The sequence below is a fragment of the Mustela putorius genome, unplaced genomic scaffold, assembly GCF_011764305.1.
Source record: "Mustela putorius furo isolate JIRA1106 unplaced genomic scaffold, ASM1176430v1.1 tig00000765_pilon_pilon_pilon, whole genome shotgun sequence".
Classification (NCBI taxonomy): Eukaryota; Metazoa; Chordata; class Mammalia; order Carnivora; family Mustelidae; genus Mustela; species Mustela putorius.
Genome location: NW_025421470.1, coordinates 1812916 through 1834044, shown reverse-complemented (window position 1 = coordinate 1834044; position 21129 = coordinate 1812916). Strand labels below are relative to the sequence as shown.

General features: G+C 60.7%; 2 protein-coding genes, 1 long non-coding RNA gene and 1 other non-coding gene across 5 annotated transcripts in view; 3 read left to right on the top strand and 1 right to left on the bottom strand.

The window, feature by feature from the left end:
- The window catches only part of TRPM2 (transient receptor potential cation channel subfamily M member 2), a 56984-nt gene extending 51790 nt beyond the window's left edge, over window positions 1-5194 (top strand). Inside the window, 5 exon segments of the mRNA XM_045084360.1 lie at window positions 76-204; window positions 459-564; window positions 1824-1925; window positions 3347-3463; window positions 3940-5194. Coding sequence (XP_044940295.1) covers window positions 76-204; window positions 459-564; window positions 1824-1925; window positions 3347-3463; window positions 3940-4065 — 580 coding nt within the window. The 3' untranslated portion in view covers window positions 4066-5194.
- Window positions 1802-1867, top strand: LOC123393223. The gene has a single exon (XR_006607951.1). It is a non-coding gene; the product is annotated as a Z6 small nucleolar RNA (small nucleolar RNA).
- A 7316-nt stretch (window positions 5195-12510) lies between the features above and the next one.
- LOC106006791 lies at window positions 12511-14965 on the bottom strand. Of its 2 annotated transcripts, none has more exons than XR_001181062.2 (4): window positions 14279-14965; window positions 13800-13950; window positions 13215-13349; window positions 12511-12549 (listed from the first exon to the last, which is right to left on the bottom strand). It is a non-coding gene; the product is annotated as an uncharacterized LOC106006791 (long non-coding RNA). The 2 variants fall into 2 exon arrangements; XR_001181064.2 differs by having other exon boundaries at window positions 14590-14965.
- A 382-nt stretch (window positions 14966-15347) lies between these two features.
- Window positions 15348-20540, top strand: LRRC3 (leucine rich repeat containing 3). The gene is made up of 3 exons (XM_045084359.1): window positions 15348-15514; window positions 16198-17667; window positions 17967-20540. The coding sequence occupies exon 2, from the start codon at window positions 16361-16363 to the stop codon at window positions 17132-17134; it is 774 nt and encodes a 257-aa protein (XP_044940294.1). The 5' UTR covers window positions 15348-15514; window positions 16198-16360; the 3' UTR covers window positions 17135-17667; window positions 17967-20540.
- The last annotated feature ends 589 nt before the right edge of the window (window positions 20541-21129 follow it).

Sequence of the window (21129 nt, the reverse complement as noted above, 5' to 3'; positions counted from 1 at the left end):
ACACAGCGTGGGAATGTCCCTGTCCCTGGGAAAAACCCAGGCCTGTCCCCACTCCCGGAGGCTGTCTCCCTTCAGGTCCCTGTCCCTTGGCGTGCCTCTGGGAGGAGGGGCAGCACCAAGGCCCAGGCCCACAGACAGGCTGGAAACACATATGACCCCACCCAGCATTTCCCAAGAGCAAATGGCGGAACAGCAGAGCCCCGGGTGCGTGTTTCTTGGAGGCTTTTGATAAACTATTTCCTGAAAGCCGGGGCCGTTCTAGTCCTGCTGGGATCAGTGACGCGGGAGACACTTCCCAGCGGTCACCAGCCGGGTTCTTCGCCTGGAGCAGCTGCTGGGGAAGGAGACAGGGTCGGCCCCCGGGAGGGCAGGGGCAGGGCCGGGACCCCGTGGCCTCCCTCCCCGGTGTGGGGGGGTGTGCTGACGTCAGAGGATTGCCACGAGCGGCTGGTCTGCAGGTGGAGGCGGAACCAGGACGGAGCCATCTGCAGAAAGGGCATCAAGAGAATGCTGGAAGTGCTGGTCGTGAGGCCCCCGCGCTCGGAGTCCTGGGCCCTGCCAGGGGTGAGCCGGCGCGAGCGTCCAGTCGGCCCATTCCCGCAGACCCGCCCCTCCCCCCGCGGTCACCGCCCCACGGTTCTAGACTCTGTCCCTGGTCCTGAAGGACAGGCTGGGACTGGGCACTGCGAGGAGGTCCCCTTCCCGTCGGCTCATTCTGTAGTTGTGAAACCGGGTTCAGAGGCTCTGGTGTGCGAGAGCCTAACTGGTGCCCGTTGTGTCTGAGCAGAAGCTCCGGGCTGGGGCTGCGTCCACGCCGGGGCCCGCGAGCTCGCGGCGCTCACAGCCGCGGGGGCAGACGCGGCTCCTCCTGTAGGTGTCTCCACCCACCCCTGCGTCCTGTGCAGCGCTGAGCTGAGCCCTAGGGACAGGACAGTTGCAGGGCTGTGGGGAGGCGGGGAGTGGCAGGTCGTAGGGGTGAAGCCTGGAGGGCACCCCAGGACCTTGTGGGGACAAAACTAATTGAGGTGCAGAAGACCGTGGGCTGAACGGCTTGGGTTTTACTCCCAGATCAGGCTGCCCTCCCCGGCCCCCAGCCCTGTTCTGGGGTCCTAGCAGGAGGACCAGGCCAGGCTCTGAGCTGGTGCACAGCATCTGGGGTGCGGCCCCGTTCAGGGGCCTCTCCTCTGAGCCTGTTCCCGGAGCTTCCATGATCTACCTGTCCGTGGCCGTTGCTCCTCTGCTGGGGGTGGCCGGTCCTCGGGCTGCGATGAGGAGTCTGGGCAGCTCTGGGCCCTGCCGCAAGAAGCCCCGTGCCCCCGACAGAGGGAGCACCATGCCGAATCGGGGGTGGCTTACGGCCGGCCCTCTCACCCTGGGGCTTCTCTACCATGATTCAGCCTCCCTCCTGGGCATTTTGGTCTGTCTGGGCAAGACACTGGCCCAGCCCCAATGTGGATCCTACTAACTGGCATCTTCCGAGCAGCTTGCCGCAGCCTCCCGTGGCCCGCCTGCAGGCCTCCAGGCCGTGTGCCTGCAGCCCCCTGTGGCAGAGGACAGGGCGCTGGTTACTTTATGGGGGCGGGAGAGAGGCCCCGGTGCCCTCAGAGGCTGTGGCTTTGGCCTGACCCACCCCTGCTCCGTCACAAGCTGGCGCGGGCAGTGGGCTCTGGGCAATGTCACGTCAGCCCCGAGACAGCTGAGCTGACAGATACTCCCCTGCCGGTGGCCCTGGGGGGCTGGCCGGCGGCCCACGCCGGGCAGGTGGCCCGTGGATGTGGGTCTCTGGACAGCCTCGCAGACCTGCCTGTGCCTCCTCTGCGCAGGGCTCCCGGGAGCCGGGGGAGATGCTGCCCCGGAAGCTGAAGCAGGTCCTCCGAAGGGAGTTCTGGTCGTCCTTCCAGAACTTGCTGATTCAGGGCACCGAGGTAAGGCGGCCTTTCTGCTTCGACCCCGTCGTGTGTCCTGGGCTCCCACGGTGTGCTGGTGGTGAGACCGGCAGGCAGAGCAGGACCCAACCCCCTCCCCGCAGCTCCCAGAGGAAAGGCGGGGGGGGGGGGGGGGGAGCAGACGGGGCTGGCCGTGGCTCTGGGCCTTGGGCACCTGCTTTCTTTCTCTGTCCCTGTTCTCTCTGAATCAAGGGGGCGGCCCCTCCCTCCCACACTCACTGTTGCCCTGAGACACCGCAGGGTCTGTGCCTCCCTGGGCAGGGGGTGCTGGGACACCCCCGCAGGCTCCCCAGACCGTGGCCCGGGAGGCAACTTGCTCAGGCCCGCATTCCTCATGGAAGCTTCCCGTCATTCCGAAAGCGGTCCGCGCGTGCTGCCGCACTCCCACGTTCACTCCCGCATGGGGCCGGAGCGCCCTGCGCCAGGCCCTCTCTCTGCTGGCCTCTGTGGCCGCCCGCGTGGGCTCCGGGCCCACGGTCTCTGCGTGAACCCCACACGTGCGTGACAGAAAGGCAGCCACACCGCACACATTTCCCCGTAACATTTTTGCTTAATGCACGACGGTCCTATTTTTAGGCCCTGATTTAAAATTCACCCCCCCTTTTCCATGGCCCCGGAGGCTTTACGCCGGGGTTCCTCAAGCGTCCTCAGTGGACCTCCCAGCTGTCCCCGGCCCTGTTTCTGGCCCATTCAGGGCAAAACAGGCAAGAGCTGGGGTTTAGAGCTTTGACTCTGGAGCCAGTCCTGTCACGAGGGCCGTCCCGGGGCCACCCTGCCGCCTCTTTTCTGTACTTTGTAAGAAGGATCAACTCGCTTATTGATTGAGCTGAAATCCACGTAACATAAAATGGACCGTTTCAAAGGGAGCAGGTCAGTGGCCTTGAGTGCCCTGTGTGTGTGTGACCACCACCTCCGCCTGTTCCAGAGCATTCCCATCAGCCCAAGGGCTCGCCCCACCCCCGCGCTCACCGCCTGCCCCTCCCCCACTCCTGGCGCCAGTCGGCCTGCGCAGGGCCCTGGTTGTTGGTGGAATCACACAGTGTGCCGCCTTCGGCCTTCCGCGTCTGGCTTCTCTCACTTAGCGTCATGATTTTGAGGTCAGCCGTCCCGTTCAGTCCCTCCAAGGACAGTAGAAGACGGTCCGGATGTCAGGCCAGACACCGGGAGGGAGATGAGTGCGGCGAGGGCCCCACCATGGGCCGGGCACGCTGGGGCCTTGCTGGGGAGCAGGGAGAGAGCTGGCAGGGGGAGGGAGGTGGCTGGGGCAGCGGAGAGCGGTGCCCAGGGTGTCCCAGGGCCTGGACGGAGCCCAGGGCCCACGCGGGTCCCTCTGGGAAAAAGCTGGGGTGGGGCTCAGGGCTCCTTGGGGCGGGCCGGCCCACCCCCGTGCTGCCCCCCAGGTGTACAAGGGCTACGTGGACGACCCGAGGAACACAGACAACGCCTGGATAGAGACAGTGGCCGTCAGCATCCACTTCCCAGACCAGAGCGACATGGATCTGAAGAGGCTGAACTCTGTAGGAGGCTCGGGCACGGGCTCCCAAGAAGTGGGGTGGGGTGGGGTGAGCATGCTCTGGGGGTCCCGCCGGTTCCCAGGCACTCAGAGCTGGCTAAGACCAGAGAGGGGGAGCTGCAGAGAGCAGGGGCTCCAAGAGGAGAGGGCAGGACGGAGTCAGAGCCGGACCTCCTGGGAGGGGGCGGGATTCTCGGCCTTCAGGGGGATAGGGTCCCCCGTATGTAGATCAGTCCGAGCTGGGACTGGAGGCCCAGGGAGCAGACCCCGGGCTGCGTTTGCAGGACAGAATCCCCGGGAACAAGGCCACATGCTCTGTTGTCACTCCGCTTTGCTACGAGAACACCGTGAGCCAGCCGATGGCCAGGCCAGAGCAGGGCCGGGCCCTGGGCCACGGCGTCCCCACAGTCCTCCTGCAGCTGGAGTTTGGGGTGTCTGGGCCGGCTCAGCAGGGGTCCGGATCTCTGTTCGCCCTTGCAGCACCTGCACACCTGCGACCCCGGGATGTCCGTCCAGTGGCAGGTCATGGACAAGCGCATTCCGCTCTACGCCAACCACAAGACCATCCTCCAGAAGGTGGCCGCTCTGTTTGGGGCTTTCTATTGACCCGTGCAGTCCGGCCGGGCCCCGCCGCCAGGGGAGGGCGAGGCTTGTCCTCCCGCGGTCCCCGTGGAGACGTGCGCTGCCCCGGACACAGGCTACTACCAGCTGCCGGAGCCACAGTCGCCCCCGGACCCCGGGCGGGCGGGGGCTGCTTCCAGGCACCGTGTGGTGTGGCGTGGGCTCCGCCGCCTCTCACGGCCACCTTGAGCTGCCGGGCAGATGAGCCTGTGACGTGGAGGGCGTCAGGGCGCCCCAGAGGAGAGAGCCCAGGCAAGGGACAGCTGGCTCGGGTCACAGGGCCATTCCCCAGGATTGACGTGGCCCCAGGGACCCCGCAGCCATCCCTGCCCCTGTGGCCTCGGCCCTCGGCCAGCAAGATCCCTCCTGTCCACGTCGTGGGCAGCTCGTCCACGACCGACGTGTGTGGGCCCAAGGCCTGTGTTTCCTGGACGGCTGGGGCTCCCCCGTGGCCTTCTCCTTGGGCCCACGCCCCGGAGATGGTGTCAACCCATGACCTTACGTGGACCCTCGCCCGCTCTGGGGTCGGGGGCACCAGCAGCCGCAGTTCACTGCCTGAGCAGTCGGGGCTGGGCCCGTGTGTGAGGGGACGGGGCCCACACGAGCACACGCTTCTCTGGAGATCCAAGGCCGGGGATTCAGGCGGGGGGGTCTCCAGGCACAGCACCCCTGTCCCGTGAGCCCAGGGAGGGCAGGCGGTGGGCCTCGGTGGCGGGGGATGCCCCTGCTCTGAGTCAGCGGTGCGCGTGAACCGCCCGGAGTGGCCAGGGCTGGAATACTGTAAAACCAACATTAAACGTGCTGCCCAAACTGGCCGGGCCGGTGTCTCCTGTGCTTCCCGCACACCGGGTTCGACACAGCGGTCAGGGGGCTGAGTCTGGGCCACTGACACCTCTTCCAAGCCACGGCCAAGCCCCCCCCGGGGCCCGAGGGCATCTCCGGCGGCATCTCCTTCCGGCTCCTCCCCGGGACATCCTACAGGCCCCTGAGGCCTGAACTGGTGTTCCCTCTCAGACCCACCGCCGCCCAGCGCCCTTTCCGTGGCTCCCCCGACGCAGGTGCTCAGGTGTGGGGACCTTGGTGGCACCAAATAAAGACACTTTAGAATTGTAAAGGCTCAAAAAACGCGTTACCCACGCGCCCTTTCCGAAAGACTATCTAAGACTCTCTAAGAGCAAGCCCTGACTTAGTCTGGCTGAGCCGCGGGCGTTCGCATCCAGTCGGTCCTGGAGGCCGAGGACCCAGACCGAAGGGGCGGGCGGGGCTGGCTGCGGCCAGGCTCTCCTCCTGGCTTGCACGCCCAGCTCGCCTGCCCGTGCTCGGCGTTTGCACAGAGAGGGCGTGAGGGCTCCCGCGTCTCTTCTTACGAGGTCCCTCTCCCTGTCACCTCAGGGCTGCACGCCGTCGCCCCGTCCAACTTCATTACTCCCTTAGAGGCTCCAGATACAGCCACACTGGGAGTCAGGCCTCCGACACGGGGCCTTGGTGGGGGACAAACGTTCGGTCCTTAACACACACGCACACACACCTGCGCGGGCGCATAGACCAAGGTCTGTGCTGAGAAAAGACACGGTTAAATCGTGTGGCTTAGCTGTCTCCCCGGAGCTGGCGGAGGAGTCAGGCGGCGGTCCCAGTGCCCAGGTCTCCTCTCCCGCGTGAGGAGGAAGGAGATGCCGCCCACGGTCCTGCCACGCGGCCGGCAGGGCTCACAGACGTGGGGCCACAGGACGGCTGTGGGGCTCGTGGCCGTGGTGGGGGGCAGAGACGGGAAGAACCGTGCGCCCCGGAGGAGGTGATGAGAACGACAGGGTCCACCGCGACCCACAGAGGATGTTTACCGCGGAACAGGGTAGGAAACACTCGCAACGGCAGCAACTGCGACACGTTCAGATGGTGATTTTCGTATCAGATTAAAAAATGCAACTCCTTTGTCTTGTTTTCTGTGTGTTTCTGTATCACCTAAGACAGACGTCTGAGAGCTAAGGACTCAGACAGGTCGCACTGGGCAAAGGCTGTCCCGCAGAAAGGCGTGGGGAGAGTCCTGCTGGGCGCACGGACGCCTCTGCCCTTCGGGGCCTCCGTGAGGAGCCGGGAGCAGCGTTCGAGCAGCGAACGGCTTCATGCATTCCGAAGGCGTCCCGTTCGGGAACCATCACCCAACACCGCAGCTTTTTAAATATATAAAGCAAACGTGATAGAAATTCAAGGAGAAATTGGCAAATCCACAGTAATATTTGAGATATTTTATCAGAAACCAGGGAGTCAAGAACAAAAGGAAAACGGCAGAATCTGAATAACACAATCGGTAAGACCGAGATCCTTCTGTGTGCACCCCCACACATGCGAGGTCCTTCCCTGTGTGCACCCCCACACATGCGAGGTCCTTCCGTGTGCACCCCCACACATGCGAGGTCCTTCTGTGTGCACCCCCACACATGCGAGGTCCTTCTGTGTGCACCCCCACACATGCGAGGTCCTTCCCTGTGTGCACCCCCACACATGCGAGGTCCTTCTGTGTGCACCCCCACACATGCAAGGTCCTTCTGCGTGCACCCCCACACATGCGAGGTCCTTCCGTGTGTGCACCCCCACACATGTGAGGTCCTTCTGTGTGTGCACCCCCACACATGCGAGGTCCTTCTGCGTGCACCCCCACACATGCGAGGTCCTTCTGTGTGTGCACCCCCACACATGCGTGTTTATATAGAAATACACGTGTACACATCACGTGACGTACACAAACATACACAACATACGCAGGCATCACATGTAAATTATAGACGTGAGGTGCCACGTATCTGTGTACAGAAAACGAAATCTGTATCTATAGTCATGTATTGATTCCGTGGGGCATATGCAACAGACACAGCACACGCATAAACACGCACCGTTCACGCACGTGTGTGTCTGATTCTGCACCCGCCCCGCCGTGGGGATCGGAGGCCCCGAGGAGACACACGGGACAGGCATAAACAAGCGTGTGTCACCGCATTGAGGACACCTCAGCAGCTCTGCGAAGGCCACCCCAGGATGGAGCCACACCCCCCGCCATAACATGGGGACAGTGACGCGAGGGGCACCAGGGGGCTCAGTCGGTGAAGCATCTGCCTTCGGCTCAGGCCGTGATCTCGGGGTCCTGGGATCGAGTCCCACACCGGGCTCCCTGCTCAGCTGGAAGCCTGCTTCTCCCTCTCCCTCTGCCCCTCCTCCCATTCATGATCTCTCTCTAAATAAATAAATACAATTTTAAAACAAAACAGTAACATTAGAACAAGAACATACACCAGAAGGGACAGAGCTATATTCAGTGGTTCCCAGGGCCTGCGCTTGGGACGGTGAGTGACCGGTCCCCTGACCAGCTCGGAGGGACAGGAGGTGGCACCGAGAGCAGGGCACTGCTGGGGGACGCCGCCCTCTGCCCTCCATCCTCCCTGGAGGGGCTTCCGTCCCGTTTCCCCGGCAAGAGCACAGCGAGGAAGGCAGTGCCCCTGTTGCAAGAGGAGACGCTGTCCTGGTCAGCGCTCGGTCCCAGGGCCACTCCAGCTGCTTGGGGAAGGACAAGCAAGGACCGTGAGCTGGACGTTGTCCAGGGAAAGCCCAGGGGGCCACCGTGCCGGCCACCTCCCTGCCTGCGACCTGCCCCTTAAGTGGGGAGCGAACCAACGCAAGGCAGCGGGCAGGAGGGGTGATGTCACGGCCTGTGGGAGCGGCTGGAGAGTCTCGAGAGAAGCCTTTCCGACCTTATTCGGAGATCAAAGACCGAATTACCCGAGCCCCTAACTGAAGACGCTGGAGAGCGCCTACGACATAAATGCAGGGCGGGGGAGGTCAGGATGTACGGAGGAGGGAAAACAGAGTCGCCACGATGATTACATTAAACAGTCGGTTCTTGGAAAAAACGACAGAGCAGTCGGCACGCGGCAATCCGTCCTCTGCCGCGGCTCCTCTTCGTGGGGTCCCCGGCCCTGCCCCTCCGGCTCCCACTAGCGGCCTCCGCCCTCTCCCTCTGTGCGGCTCCAGCCCCTCCTGGGCGGGCGTGGGGCTCCGTCTGGGGGTCACCATGGTTGGGCGGGAACCGGGGCCCCTGGGGCCCATGTGGAGGCCAGAGCAGAGAGGGCGGACCGTGCACCAGGAAGGCGGGGCGGGACGGCAGAGCGTCGAGGGCCGCCCAGACACCCCGCGGAGGGGCGGTCTCCCGGGGGGAGGGCAGCATGCTGGCCTCGCCGAGCTGTTTTATTCACGGGCCTCATTTCATCCTGCCCCTGTGGATGCCACAGGCTCGGCTCCTCTGTGCTGGTCCCCAGAGAGATGCGCTCGGACCTCGCCTCGCAAAACCACCTTCCTGGTGGGGAAGCAATTAGCCGGCCTCAGCCCTTGGCTTGCAGCCCTGGGGCCTCCGAGCCCCAGTTCCGGCAGATAAACGGGTGAGGTAATCTGCCCAGAGCCCAATTACAGTCGGGAGGGCAGCTACAGCGGGCAGACCACGTGGCCAGAAGGGCCATAGAAGGTTTCTGGTGTTTCTGTGCTCACAGCTCTCGTAGTCTGGAGTGGACGGAGAGCCAGACTCTCACAGGGCCCTGTGGCCTGGGCCTGGGCCTGGCCGGCGGCCAGCGGCCCCGTGAGACTGGCCATGTGACCGGGAAGACGGCTCACCACACAGCTTTCCGCGAGCGCTGGGAATCGATCTGTCTGTCCAACTATCAATGCGGAATCGCCCGAGAACGGCAAACCTTGTGGCACGTTCCAATTTCCTATTGTCGAGGCAGAGCACACTCGGTCACCCAGGCATATGGGATCCGCGAGCCGCCGGCGCTCAGACCAGCTCCGCAGCCTGTCGCCCGCAGTGCCCCCCGCCCCATCCCGTCACTGCCCTGCGGAGCTTTCCATACGCAGAACCGCTCAGCTGGAGCTTGGCCTGTCCACCCCTCCCGCTCCGCGCTGTCCGTGGTTGCCCTGCACCGGCGCTGTGGTTCGGGGTAGCAGCCCCACCGAGTCTGGTCACTTTGAACACTGAACTATTCCTCTGTCCGGGGGCTCCCTCTGGGCCTCTGTTTGATTTGTCACATCCTGATGTGCCCGCAGCTTCGAGGCGCGCATTACTTTAATCTGTAAAGAGAGAGCTGGCTGCAAAAGCAGAGTCAGGGGTGGTGCGATCCTACACCCGAGGATGTACACCCCGGCACAGGGTGGTCCTCAAGGACCACTGCAGTCAGCAGCCACAGAGGGACAGACGCCAAAATCACACGGTAAAGAGTCACCGCTGGGAGGCAACTCAGGACAGAAGGTGCAATCACAAACAGACCCGCTTGCTCCAAAAGAAGGCAGGGCGGGGGGGGGGCGGGAGCAGAGGACGGCGGACTGCAGCCCAAGACCGGCGTGGGGGTTCTCACAGCCAGGACCGCACCACCAGCAGACGATATGGCCTGGGTCTCATCCCGCAACCACCCCCCGCCCGCCCCCGTGCCCGGGCTTTGTCTGTCTGGGACCCCCCCGTGGTGAGCTCTGCTCTCCCCCGGGTCGGCTCCAGCCTGCAGCACCGACCCAGCCTCCTCTGAACTGCCCCCATCAGTCCCTTATAACACGTCTCTCAGCTTGGGTGGGTCTGAAGAGCTCTCACCACTGGAGTGAAATTATGCATTTTCAGCAAGAATGGCACAGAAATGCTGCTGGGTGTGTCTCGGCCCGTGGCTTCGGGGGTAAGGACACTCACTGCTTATTACGGATGATATTTGCCTTTGTCCCGTAGGGAGGGTGGCTTCTGCTTGCTCCTCCACTGTAAAATTACTATTTTTCTTATATATTTTATTTATTTATTTGTCAGAGAGACAGAGAGAGGGCACAAGCAGGGGGAGCTGCAGGCAGAGGGAGAAGCAGACTCCCCACGGAGCAGGGAGCCCGATGCGGGACTCGATCCCAGGACCCTGAGATCACGACCTGAGCTGAAGGCAGATGTTTCACTGACTGAATCCCCCAGGCGTCCCTCCACTGTAAAATTATTATTTTTCCCTTTGTGGCTAATAAATATATGGAGGAAGATACTCTAGTGCTACGGATGCCTGATAAAGACACAAGTGAGAGGAAGGAATTGCACACCCACACTGACGTCATCGCAAGGAGGCTGCCGCGGCCAAGCTAGCATCAGACAAAACTGAGATCAAAGCAAACTCTCTGGGGGTAAAGAGGGTTATCTCGTAAGGTAAAGGGCCAATTTATAAAGAAGACATATTAATCTGAATAAAGGACTTCAAAATACAGGAAGCAAAAGCTGATAGAATTGCCAGGAGTAGCAGACAAGTCTACAGTCCAGTCAGAGACAACGACACCCTCTCTCAGTAATTAATAGAGCAACAAGAAGATCAGCAATAATGTAAAATTCTAGACTCACACTATCAGCAGTCCTGATCTCGTCAGTGCCTCTAGAACAGTCCATGGAGCAACCGTACAACACATTTAAGTACACATACAACAATTATTCACACAGGTCACTTTGTGGGCCATGAAATGAGTTCGTAAGTTTAAAAGGACCCAAAGCATACAGAGTATGTTCTCTGACAAGGAATTTAAATTAATCATCAAAACCAGGAAAAGCTCTGGAAAATCCCCAAATATCTGGAAAGAACACAAAACACTTCTAAACCCATGACTTGAAAAAGAAATCAAAAGGTAAATTAGAAAGCATTGCAAACTTGATGAATCTCATCAAGCATGTCTGGGATGCAGTTAAAGCAGGACCTGGAGGGAAAGTTATAGCACAAAAATGCCTGTTCGGGAGAAGGAAAGTGTCAAACCAGTGAGCTCAGCTTTTACCTTAAGAAAACAAAACAATGAGGAGAAAGTTAAACCCAAAGTAAGCGAAAGATCAGTTGGGCCATAAAAAAAGAAAGGCAATTAGGAAATCAATGGAATTAAAAACTGGCTCTTTGATAATGTGAGTAAAACTGGTAGACTTCGATGGCGACTCATCGAAGCAGAAGAAAGGACGTGCAGTTTACCCACATCGGGACTGAGCCGACACCACTCCCCATGCCATATTGAAAACATAAGTGGCAGACATTATGGACAACTTTATACTGATAAATTCAACAACTTAAATGAGACGGACAATTTATTTTTGATTTATTGAAGTTCAATTCACTAACACACAGTGTATTGTTAGTCTCAGAGGGGGAGGTCAGGGATTCACCAGCTGCACGCGACACTCAGTGTCCGTCCCGTCACGTGCCCTCCTGAATGCCCGTCCCCCAGTTCCGTCCCCCACCCCCCTTCCCTCCAGCAGCCCTCAGTTCATTTCATATGATTAAGTCTCTTAGGGTTTGTCTCGCTCTCTGATTTCATCCTGTTTATGTTTCCCTCCCTTCCCCTATGCTCCTCGGCTTTGTTTTTTTTAATGCCGTGAACGAATGATAACATGATAATTTTCTTTCTCTGATTTACTTATTTCACTCAGCATAATGCCCTCCAGTTCCATCTGGATTGTTGCAAATGTCAAGATTTCATCCTTTCTGATGGCTGAGAAACATTCCAGTGTGTGTGTGTGTGTGTGTGTGTACATACACAGTCTGGCTCTTGTGGACTTTGCTGCTATAAACATTTGGGTGCATGTGCCCCTTCAGATCACTACATTTGTATCTTTAGGGTAAAAACCCAGTAGTGCAATTGCTGGGTCGCAGCACAGCTCTATTTGTAACTTTTTGAGGACCCTCCACACTGTTTTCCAGAGTGGCCGCACCAGCTTGCATTCCCACCAGCAGTGCACAAGGTCTCCCCTTCCTCCGCATCCTCACCAACACCGGTTATTTCCAGACTTGTTAATTGTAGCCATTCTGAGCGGTGTGAGGTGGGATCTCACTGTGGTTTTGATTTGTGTTTCCCTGACGCCGAGTGATGTGGAGCACTTTTTCATGTGTCTGTTGACCATTTGTATGTCTTCTTTGGAGAAAATTCTATTCATGTGTTCTGCTGATTTCTTCACTGGATTACTGGTCTTGAGTTTGATGACTTCTTTATAGCTCTTGGACACTAGCCCTTTAACTGATACGTCGTTTGCAAATATCTTCTCCCACTCTGTTGGTTGTCTTTGGCTTTGTCAACTGTTTCCTTTGCTGTGCAGAAGCTTTTTATCTTGATGAAGCCCCAATAGTTCATTTTTGCCTTTGCTTCCCTTGCCTTTGAAGGCATGTCCAGCAAGAAGTTGCTGCGGCTGAGGTCACAGAGGTTGCTGCCTGTGTTCTCCTCTAGGATTTTGATAGATTTATGTCTCATATTTAGGTCTTTCATCCATTTTGAGCTTATTTTTGTGTGTGGTGTAGGAAAATGTTATTTCATTCTTCTGTATGTGTCTGTCCAATTTTCCCAACATCATTTGTTGAGAGACTTTTTCCCATTGGCTATTCTTTCCTATTTTGTCTAAGATTAGTTGATCATAGAACGGAGGGTCCATTTCTGGGTTCTCTATTCTGTTCCATTGATCTATGTGGAAACAGACAATTCCTTGAGAGAGATGAACTATCAACATTCAGTCAAGGAAAAAATATAACCTCAGTAGCTCTATGTCTTTAAACGATGTAACAACATATAAAAATGATGACACAGCATAACCAAGTGGGATTTATTCCAAGGACACAAGGTTAATTTAAAACTTGCCAATCAGTTAATATAATCTTCCATAAGGATATACTGATTTTTAAAAAGTTCTCAATGGGTGAAAAGACATTTGACAAAATCCAAAACACTCCCTGATTAAAAAAAACTCTCAGCAAACTAGAAATAGAAGACATCAACCTTAAAAATAAAACGACCAGCTATTTTACTAGCAAACAGAGTGTATTCAGGAATAGCAGAGGAATCGCAGTCTGGAGTGAGGCAAATTAAGGTGAGCCACAGGAAGTTCCAAAGAGACAAAGGGAAGGTCAGTGCTTACTTGGTTTCAGGAGAAAGTTGAGAAGGGCTGCTTTGAAGAGTTTATTGGAGAAAACAAGAGTTCACGATTGTGGCATTTCCCCATTGGCGGTAAGTGGCGGTTAGTTAGTGTGTCATTGCTAGGGCAGGGAGGGGTCTTCCTTCCTTTTTTTTAAGAGCAGGAAATTATTAATGCCTATGGGGAAAATGTCCTCCTTCTTCAAGATAACTCTTACCTTCTCCTCCTGGTGGTGACGCAGATTGCAAGGCGCGGGACGTGCGTGAGAGTGCTTCTTTGGGGCTTTCTGACTCCATTTTCAAGAGGTTTCCTCTATTTTCACAAGGAAATGTCCTCTTACTGATAAGAACAGCTACCAAAAAAAAAAATCTACCACTAACATTATTTTTAAAAGACTGGACGCTCTCCAAGTTTGGGATGAACAAGGAGATATGCTCTTAGTCTTCCCAGTCAGTACTGAGCCACAGGCCAAAGAAATTAGATAGAGATTGAAGTAAAAGTCCTCCAGTCTGGGGAAAAAAGAGTACTCTTTTTATTTACAGATAGCATGATTGTATACGCAGAAAACCCTCAGGTATCTATAAAAAAGTTACTAGAACAGATAAGCAATTTTAGCAAAGTTAAGATCAGTATACAAAAATCAATTTTATTTCTATACATTAGCATTTAGCAAGCGGAAACTGAAATAAAGATACCATTAACATAACATGAAATTATGAGAAATAAATATGACGGGAGACGCAAGACCACAAAACAGGGCTGAAAGAAACAAAAGCAGTTCTAAATGAATGGGAAGGTATACCATGTTCATGGACTGAAGGGCTCCGGATTGTCAAGGTATCAACTTTTTCAAACTGATGTAGGGATTCAGTGGGATCCCAAACAAAACGCACCAGGCTTTTTTGCTGGAAGCTGACAAGCTGTTCTAACGCTCACGAGGAAGTGCACAGCATCTAGGATAATGAAAAAGAACTTTATGAAGGAACAAAAAGTGGAGGGTCCCACTGCCTGACTCAAGAACCACAAAGCTACAGCAAGGAAGACCGTTTGGAAAATTGGCATAAAAAGGAGCAGATAGGAGGGCGCACGGGTGGCTCAGTCGACTGAGCGCCTGACTGTTGATTTCTGCTCAGGTCATGGTCTCAGGCTGGGGAGACGGAGGCCCTGGTCCAGCTCCGCGCCCTAGTGGGGGTCTGCATAGGATTCTTTCCCTCCCTCCCCCTCCCTCCCCCCACTCTCTAAATAAATGAATAAAATCCTTTAAACGACAAGCAAACAGACCGATGAAACAGACTGCGTGCGCACATGCAGGACCCGGCATTTTGACAGAGGCACAAAGGCCGCCCAGCAGGGAGGGGTCAGTGCTGGAAGAAACAGCCGGAAACAGGGTAACCGGAGGCAGAAACGAGTCACCGTGAGCGGGATCTCACGTCGGATCCCAAACCGACCCCAGATACGTGGTCAGCCCAGACGCGCAGGCACGGACGTTCGCACAGCGCGTCACCGCCGCGTCGCGCCCCCAGGGGCAGGTGCGGACAGCCGGGCGGGGGGAAGGAGCGCGAAGCGGGCGGCGACCGGACTCCGGACCTGACCTGCGAGCCGTGGCGCAGTGACCCGCAGTGACCCGCAGGCCGAGCTCGCCTGGTGCGGGGCGGCGGGGAAGGGGCCCCGGCCGGCGGCTGACTGCGGTGCCGGCCTTCGGGCGCGCGGATGTCGGACGCGGCCACCGTCAGCCGGGCTTTGGGGTCACCACACCACGTGGCTCCCTGGAACCCCGAAGACGGCTCCGGCCGCGCTGAAACGCGAGACGCCCGCTCACTGCCGCCCCGCAGCCCAGGTCCGCGGCCGGACGCAGCTCTGCGAAGGCCCAACCGCACCCACCAGCCGGGGCCGGGCGGGGGGCAGTGGACCGCGGGGAGGTTCTGCCCCCAGCCCCCAGCCGGAGCCGCAGGCCAGGGGCGGGGTCTGCGGTCGCACGGCCCGCCCCCAGCCCCGCCCCCAGCCCCGCCCCCAGCCCCTGTGATCTCCACCCCCGTCCCACCCCGCTCGCGTCCCACAGACCCCACAATTCACCCCGGCCCCGCCCCAGGCCCGGCCCCTGGTCTTCCTGCACCGTTCTGGCCACGCCCACCCCAGACCCCGCCCAATTCCCCCCTCCACCGCCTCAGGCCCCGCCCCATCTTGCCTCACAGCCCCGCCTCAAGCCCCGCCCAGTCCCAGATTCCGCCTCAAGCCCCGCCCAGCCTCTCCGCTGCCTCAGACCCCGCCTCCAGGCCCCGTCCAGTCCCGCCTCATAGCGCCGCCTCAAGCCCCACCCAGCCCTCGCAGCCCCGCCCCCGGGCCCCGCCCCCGCCCCGCGGAGCCGCAGGCGGGGCCGCGTGTGTTCGAGCGGCCGCCGCGGTGGGCTCAGGCCCGGGGTCGCCTCCGCGCCGGGGTGTGGCTCCGGGTCGGGCTTCGAGTGCCGGGAGCCCCGCGCACTTCCCGCGCCGGGAGCGGCCTCCAGACGCGACCGCGCAGGTAAAGCTCCCGCCGCGCCCGCCCGCCGCCCGGGGTCGCGGGGTCGCGGGGTCTCGGGTCTGGGGTCTCGGCCCCGCCCTGCAGGCCCCGCGCGCGGCCCCGCCACTCCACGCCCCAGCGCGGCCGCGCGCCACGGCTTGGCTTTTCTCCCTTTCCTTCCTGCTCCCGCACAACCGAGAGGCTGGGCGCCGCCCCCGGCCGCGTGCTCGCCCCCGCGGGTGACAAAGAAGGGCTCCGGGTGCGGGCGGCCTCGCGCGGGGTGCCGGGGCGGGGCACGCGCTGGTCCCCGACAGCCGCCGCCCCGGCCACCGCCGCCCGCCCGGCCCCGAGCGCGCCCCGCGGGTTTGCGGGTCCCGCTGCCCGCACCCCGGAGAACCCTGCGGCCTCTCTTCCCGTTTCCAGCCGCGGGGGTTCGAGCGGCGGCCCCTGGCCCGGCCGAGCCGGCCCCTGCTCGCCTAGGCGTGCCCTGGGTGTGTCCGAGTTCCTGGACCCAGCCAGCGGTCAGCGCGACCGACCCTTGCTCTTCTGGGTGGCCTTGGGAATCTCTGGAAATAAGTTAGAGACACCCCAACCCGCTGGTCAGACGCCTGAGGGTGCCCGTGACATCTCCCCCCAAAGTCAGAGAGTGCCCTGGGGCTCCCTGTGGACCGCGGCCCGCGGCGCTGATGGCCGCTCTCTTTTAGAGGCGGAGAACTCGGCTGTCCCGGCTGTCCCTCGTGCCGACGGAGGGAGTGTTGATGTCTGCGCGACGGTCACCTGCACAGCAGCGGCTGCGGGTGTGAGGGAGAACGCAGGTCTGCGGCCCCCGAGGGAGGGGACTGCCCTCTGTCCCCAGGTGTGGTCAGCATGGGCCCCGTGGGCAAGCAGAGCCCCTCATCTCTGCCGGTCCCCGCGGGAGGGTCCTGCCTCATCCTCTTCTTCTGCCTGCGCCTGGGCGCGTCCTGCCCGCAGAGCTGCCAGTGCCCTGAGCACGCCGGGGCCCTGGCGGTCCACTGCAGCGCGAGGGGCCTGCAGGAGATCCCCAAGGACATCCCCACCAACGCTGTGCTTCTGAAGCTTGATGCCAACCAGCTCAGCCACATCCCTAACGGGGCCTTCCAGCACCTGCACCAGCTGAGGGAGCTGGACTTGTCCCAGAACATCATCGAGACCATCGGCCCCGCCGCCTTCTCGGGCCTGGCCGGGGGCCTGCGGCTGCTGGACCTGTCCCGTAACCGCATCCGCAGGATTCCCAAGGACGCCCTGGGCAAGCTCAGCGCCAAGGTCCGCCTTTCCCACAACCCCCTGCACTGCGAGTGTGCGTTGCAGGAGGCCCTGTGGGAGCTCAAGCTGGACCCCGAGTCCGTGGACGAGATCGCCTGCCACACGGCCGCGCAGGAGGAGTTCGTGGGGAAGCCGCTGATCCAGGCTCTGGACTCCGGGGTCAGCTTCTGCGGCACCCACCACAAGACCACGGACGTGGCCATGCTGGTCACCATGTTCGGCTGGTTCGCCATGGTGATCACCTACGTCGTGTACTACGTGCGCCAGAACCAGGAAGATGCCAGGCGGCACCTGGAGTACCTGAAGTCCCTGCCCAGCGCCCCCGTGTCCAAGGACCCCACCGGCCCTGTGCCCTAGTGCCCGCTGGACAAAGCAGAGCAGCACCTACCTGTCCCGCGTCACTTCCGTAGCAGGTGACGGCTGACCCGCGCTCTTTGGACCCCGAGCGGTGGGTCCTCACAGCCCCCCCCCCCCACAGAGCCCTCGCCTGCGTTGCACTGAAGTCACTGCGCCCCCCATCAAGTCCAAAACATGACCATCGGGCCCTTGCATGGGCCAGGAAGCCAGAGCTTGGAGAAGCGGCGTTGCCCACAGCCACAGTCAGGCAGTGACCCCGTAGGGACTTGAAACCAGGTCGTCTGTCAATGACATTCCATGTCCCTTGCGCTCTGCCGGCCTCATCCGTGTGGCGCCTGGAGGGTGTGAGTTGCACTCCGAGAAGCAAGGCTCCGGTCCACGCGCGTGAGGTCAGCCCGCAGACGGCAGGGTGTAGACTTCTCTGCGGAAGGCAGAACTGACTTAGCTTGTCCCCCGGGTAGTACTACCGGAACGCATGTGACCGCAGAACTCTTTCCAGAGCAAAGTAGCAGACACCAGGTTTCTCTCGAGAGGTAAGTGCAAAGTGTAGTTCAAACTAACCTTTGAACAATTTGTTTATTCTCAGAGTGTTGCCAAGAGGAACACGTGTGCCAAGATTCCAGCCCGGGGAGAGGGGGCTCCCAAACCAAGAAAACCGCAGATAGAGACCTGGGAAGGGTCCAGAGTGGATCTCCAGGGGGCGGGGGGCCGTGTGTCCCTGCCCCAAGTGCCACCACTGTCTGTGCCTGGTCTGGGGGGAGGCCTGTCGTCCTGGGTCTGGAGGCTGCCTCGCCCCTCTACTCACGGACTCTGAAAGCTGCTTCTTCTCCAGGACAGGAGGACAGCTGTTCGGCGTGTCCGGGCCGGTCAGCGGGACGCTGCCTTTCCTCCAGCAACGGGAAGTCTCTGCCTAGCTCCCGGCCCGCCTCCCCACCGCCGTCCGTCTTCACCTCGGCCCCCCGGAACCTCAGAGCTAACTCACACTCCCTCAGCCGTGCCCCTTGTCGTTCAGGGTACACGTTACCTGCACTTACGTAACGCGAGCCGTCTTTCTAGTTTTATTTTTTGATGTCTTTTGTAAGAGTACTTATTTTTAAATTGCTTCAGGTATGTGGGGGGAGCGCGAATAGGGAGGGATTGCCTGAACTGAAGGTGCGCAGGTTCCAAGCCTCGGGAAGCTGATGCTTAGAAGGAATTACAGCAGAGGGTGGTTTGCACCTGGAGGGCGTCCCGTGACCTCAAGTGGGCCTTGAACGCAGATCCCACCGTGCCACGATTCGGAGATCCAGACCGCACAGCTGACGCCTAGAGGCCCATCCACACAAGGTCCTGATTTTTCCAGTGATGCCCCCCAATACCTCCCACAGGCTAGCAGCCTGCTTCTGCGCCCACCGCCCAAGCCGGGGGTGCGGGGACGGAAGGCGGGGCCTCAGCTCTGGGGCGGGGGCACCTGTCCTCCTGCCCGGAAGCTCACCATTTCCTCTTACGCCGGAATCAGCCCAGAGCCTGGGTTCCCCCCAATGCAGGCTCTTCGTGGTGGGTGGGTGTATGGGGAGTGTGGGGTGACGCTGCCCCTTTCCGAGGACCCCGGACACGCCAGGGCTGCCGGGCCCTCCTGGCCCTTCTGGGATCACCCTTCACGGGGACGCATCCCAGAGTGGACACCTCCTTCCAGGAAACCCCCCCAGGTCCCTAAACTCCAGGACCACGGAGCTCCTTCCTGGTCATGGAGCTCACAGCCCTGGTTCTGGGGGGCCCTCTGCTCTCCCCTTTCCCCCTCCCTTTCTCTCCCCTTGAGGGACGCCTCAGGACGATACCCCAGCTGGGCCCAGCCCCTTCCTTGCTGCCGCGTGTGGGCGCATATCCCTGGATGCCCCCATGGGCCCCACAGCAGACTCAGCCCGCACCCCGGCCCTGAAATCTGTAGAGACTGGTGGGGGGGTGGGGGCGGTCAACCTGGCCTCATGGACAGAATCAGTGTTGACGGTGTCAGGTACGGGACAAAGGGGGTTCCTGTCCGTCGGGGTGGGGGCTCGCAGCCCTATGGGACATGGGTGGCCCCTGACTCTCACTGTGATCTGAATGGGGACTCTCAGAGCACTTTATACAGAGACACAGCCTGGGCTGCTGAGCGCCCTGGCCACGGGAGGTAACGCTTCACAGGTCAGGGGTCAGGGCAGGGTGACTTTGGGGCTCCCCATGGGGCAGAGAGCTGGAACAGCCACCCCTGCTTGGGGGGTGACAGGACCTCCCTTCCTTCCCATGGGGGTCGGTGGTGGCACTCTGGCTTCGAGGGAGACCTCAGGGCCAGCGTGGGGAAGAGGGCCAGGGAGGGGCTGGTAGAACCCGGTGGGGGCCTGGTCGCCCAGCCCAGCTGGTCTGGTTGGGCTGCTCCCTCGGTCCCCAGTCTCTCCACTGGTGCTCCTGGTATCAAGAGTCCCACCCCTGACCCTGACCCTGACCCTGACCCTAGGAGGGTGCCTCCTGGCACCCCAGCCTCCCTCCTCTTCGGGTTTTGGGGTCACTCCCACGGGTGGCCCAGTGTAAGGGATGGGCCATCCTGGCACTCAGGGGGTCTCCGTGCTGGGGGGGGGGCGGCTCCCAGCTCTGCTCCTGAAGCCCTTCCCAGGCCACTCCCGGGAGCTGCTTGCGGGCTGTAGGAGGCAGGACTAGGGGCGCTGGCCCCTGCGGACATGGAACAGCTTCCCTTGTTCACCCTGCCCTACAGCCTGGGACCCAGGGGCCACCTCCCCCCGCGGGGCCACCCGTCCCCAGCTTGGCCTGTAGCGGGGCAGGGGGGACAGTTTTAAAGTGGATGTGAGTTTGGGGAAGTCTGGCCTGCATGTGTTTCCTAATGGACAGCGGCTGCGGGTAGGAGACGAGGGGGTCCGGTGGTTAAAGGGAGGGTCGGCCACAGGCGCAGCCCCGGGGGTGGCTAGCATTCCCACGAGGGTCTAAGGCCTGTGTGCAGGGGGGCTGGAGTGGGGCTGGGCCGAACTGCAGAGCTCTGCCCAGGGCCAGGAGAAGGCCATCTGCAAAGTCAAGCCAGGGTGCGAGGTGCGCTCTCCTGAGAGTTCTGAGCAGCACAGCGGGGCCCTGGCCACGGGCACTGGGAGCCCCTTGGTGGGCCGTGCACTGGCCCTGCCTGCCTGGCTGGCTGGTTGGCTCCCGGGCTCCGGCAGTGCGCTCTGCACGACGCATGATCCTGGACGGGTCCCCTGGGGAGGAGGCGGGGCTGCTCGGGCAGTCCCCGGCAGAGATGGATCGTCCTGGAGTGGTGGGAGCTCCCAGCGCAAGCAGGAGCCTGGCGTGGTTTCTGGAGCCATCTTCCCGGAAGCTGGGTCTCAGGTCTGACCCACTGTCCTCCCCCTGCCCCTGAACTCTCAGTAAACCTCGCTGTGCTTAAGTCCTCTGGAGTGCATTCTGTTATCGGCTCCCCCGGGGCCCGCCCGGCCCAGACCCCCTCCACCCACCCCAGCTTCACAGCCACCTCGCCACCTAGCCGAGTGGCCACACCTGTCAGACCCGGGAGCCCACACGTGCAGGAGTCTGTCGGCACGCGTCCACGGTGGGCGCTGGGGCCGGCTCCTACGGGCTCGAACCAGTCCTGGTGGCCAGGAGGCAAACCTGGGGGAGGAGGGCCGCCGCTTGACATTGTGACGGCCATCGGCAGCCAGACCCCCCTCGCCGGCCCCAGGACACTGAGCCAGGGCGCCGTGCTCCGCTGCTGGCGGAGGGCTTTCGTCCAGCCGCTCCCGGGCTGGTGCGAGGGTCACCTGAGGTCACCGCAGTGGGTAGTAAATCTGTGTCCCCAACGGCCTGTCCCACCCCAGGCCCTGCCTGTGCCCGTCCACCTTCTGCCCTGGGCTGCCCAGGCCAGGTCTTGTGTGTTCTGGGCGCTACCTCCTGCTTCCTGCGCTGGCCCTGCCCCGCAGCTCCTGGTGGGGTGACGGGGGTGTCTCTCTGCCACCTGCAGGACCCCCCACTTTCACAGT

What these genes read in the sequence shown, in the direction of transcription:
- LRRC3 (XM_045084359.1), top strand. Translation starts at nt 16,361, where the DNA reads ATGGGCCCCGTGGGCAAGCAGAGCCCCTCATCTCTGCCGGTCCCCGCG.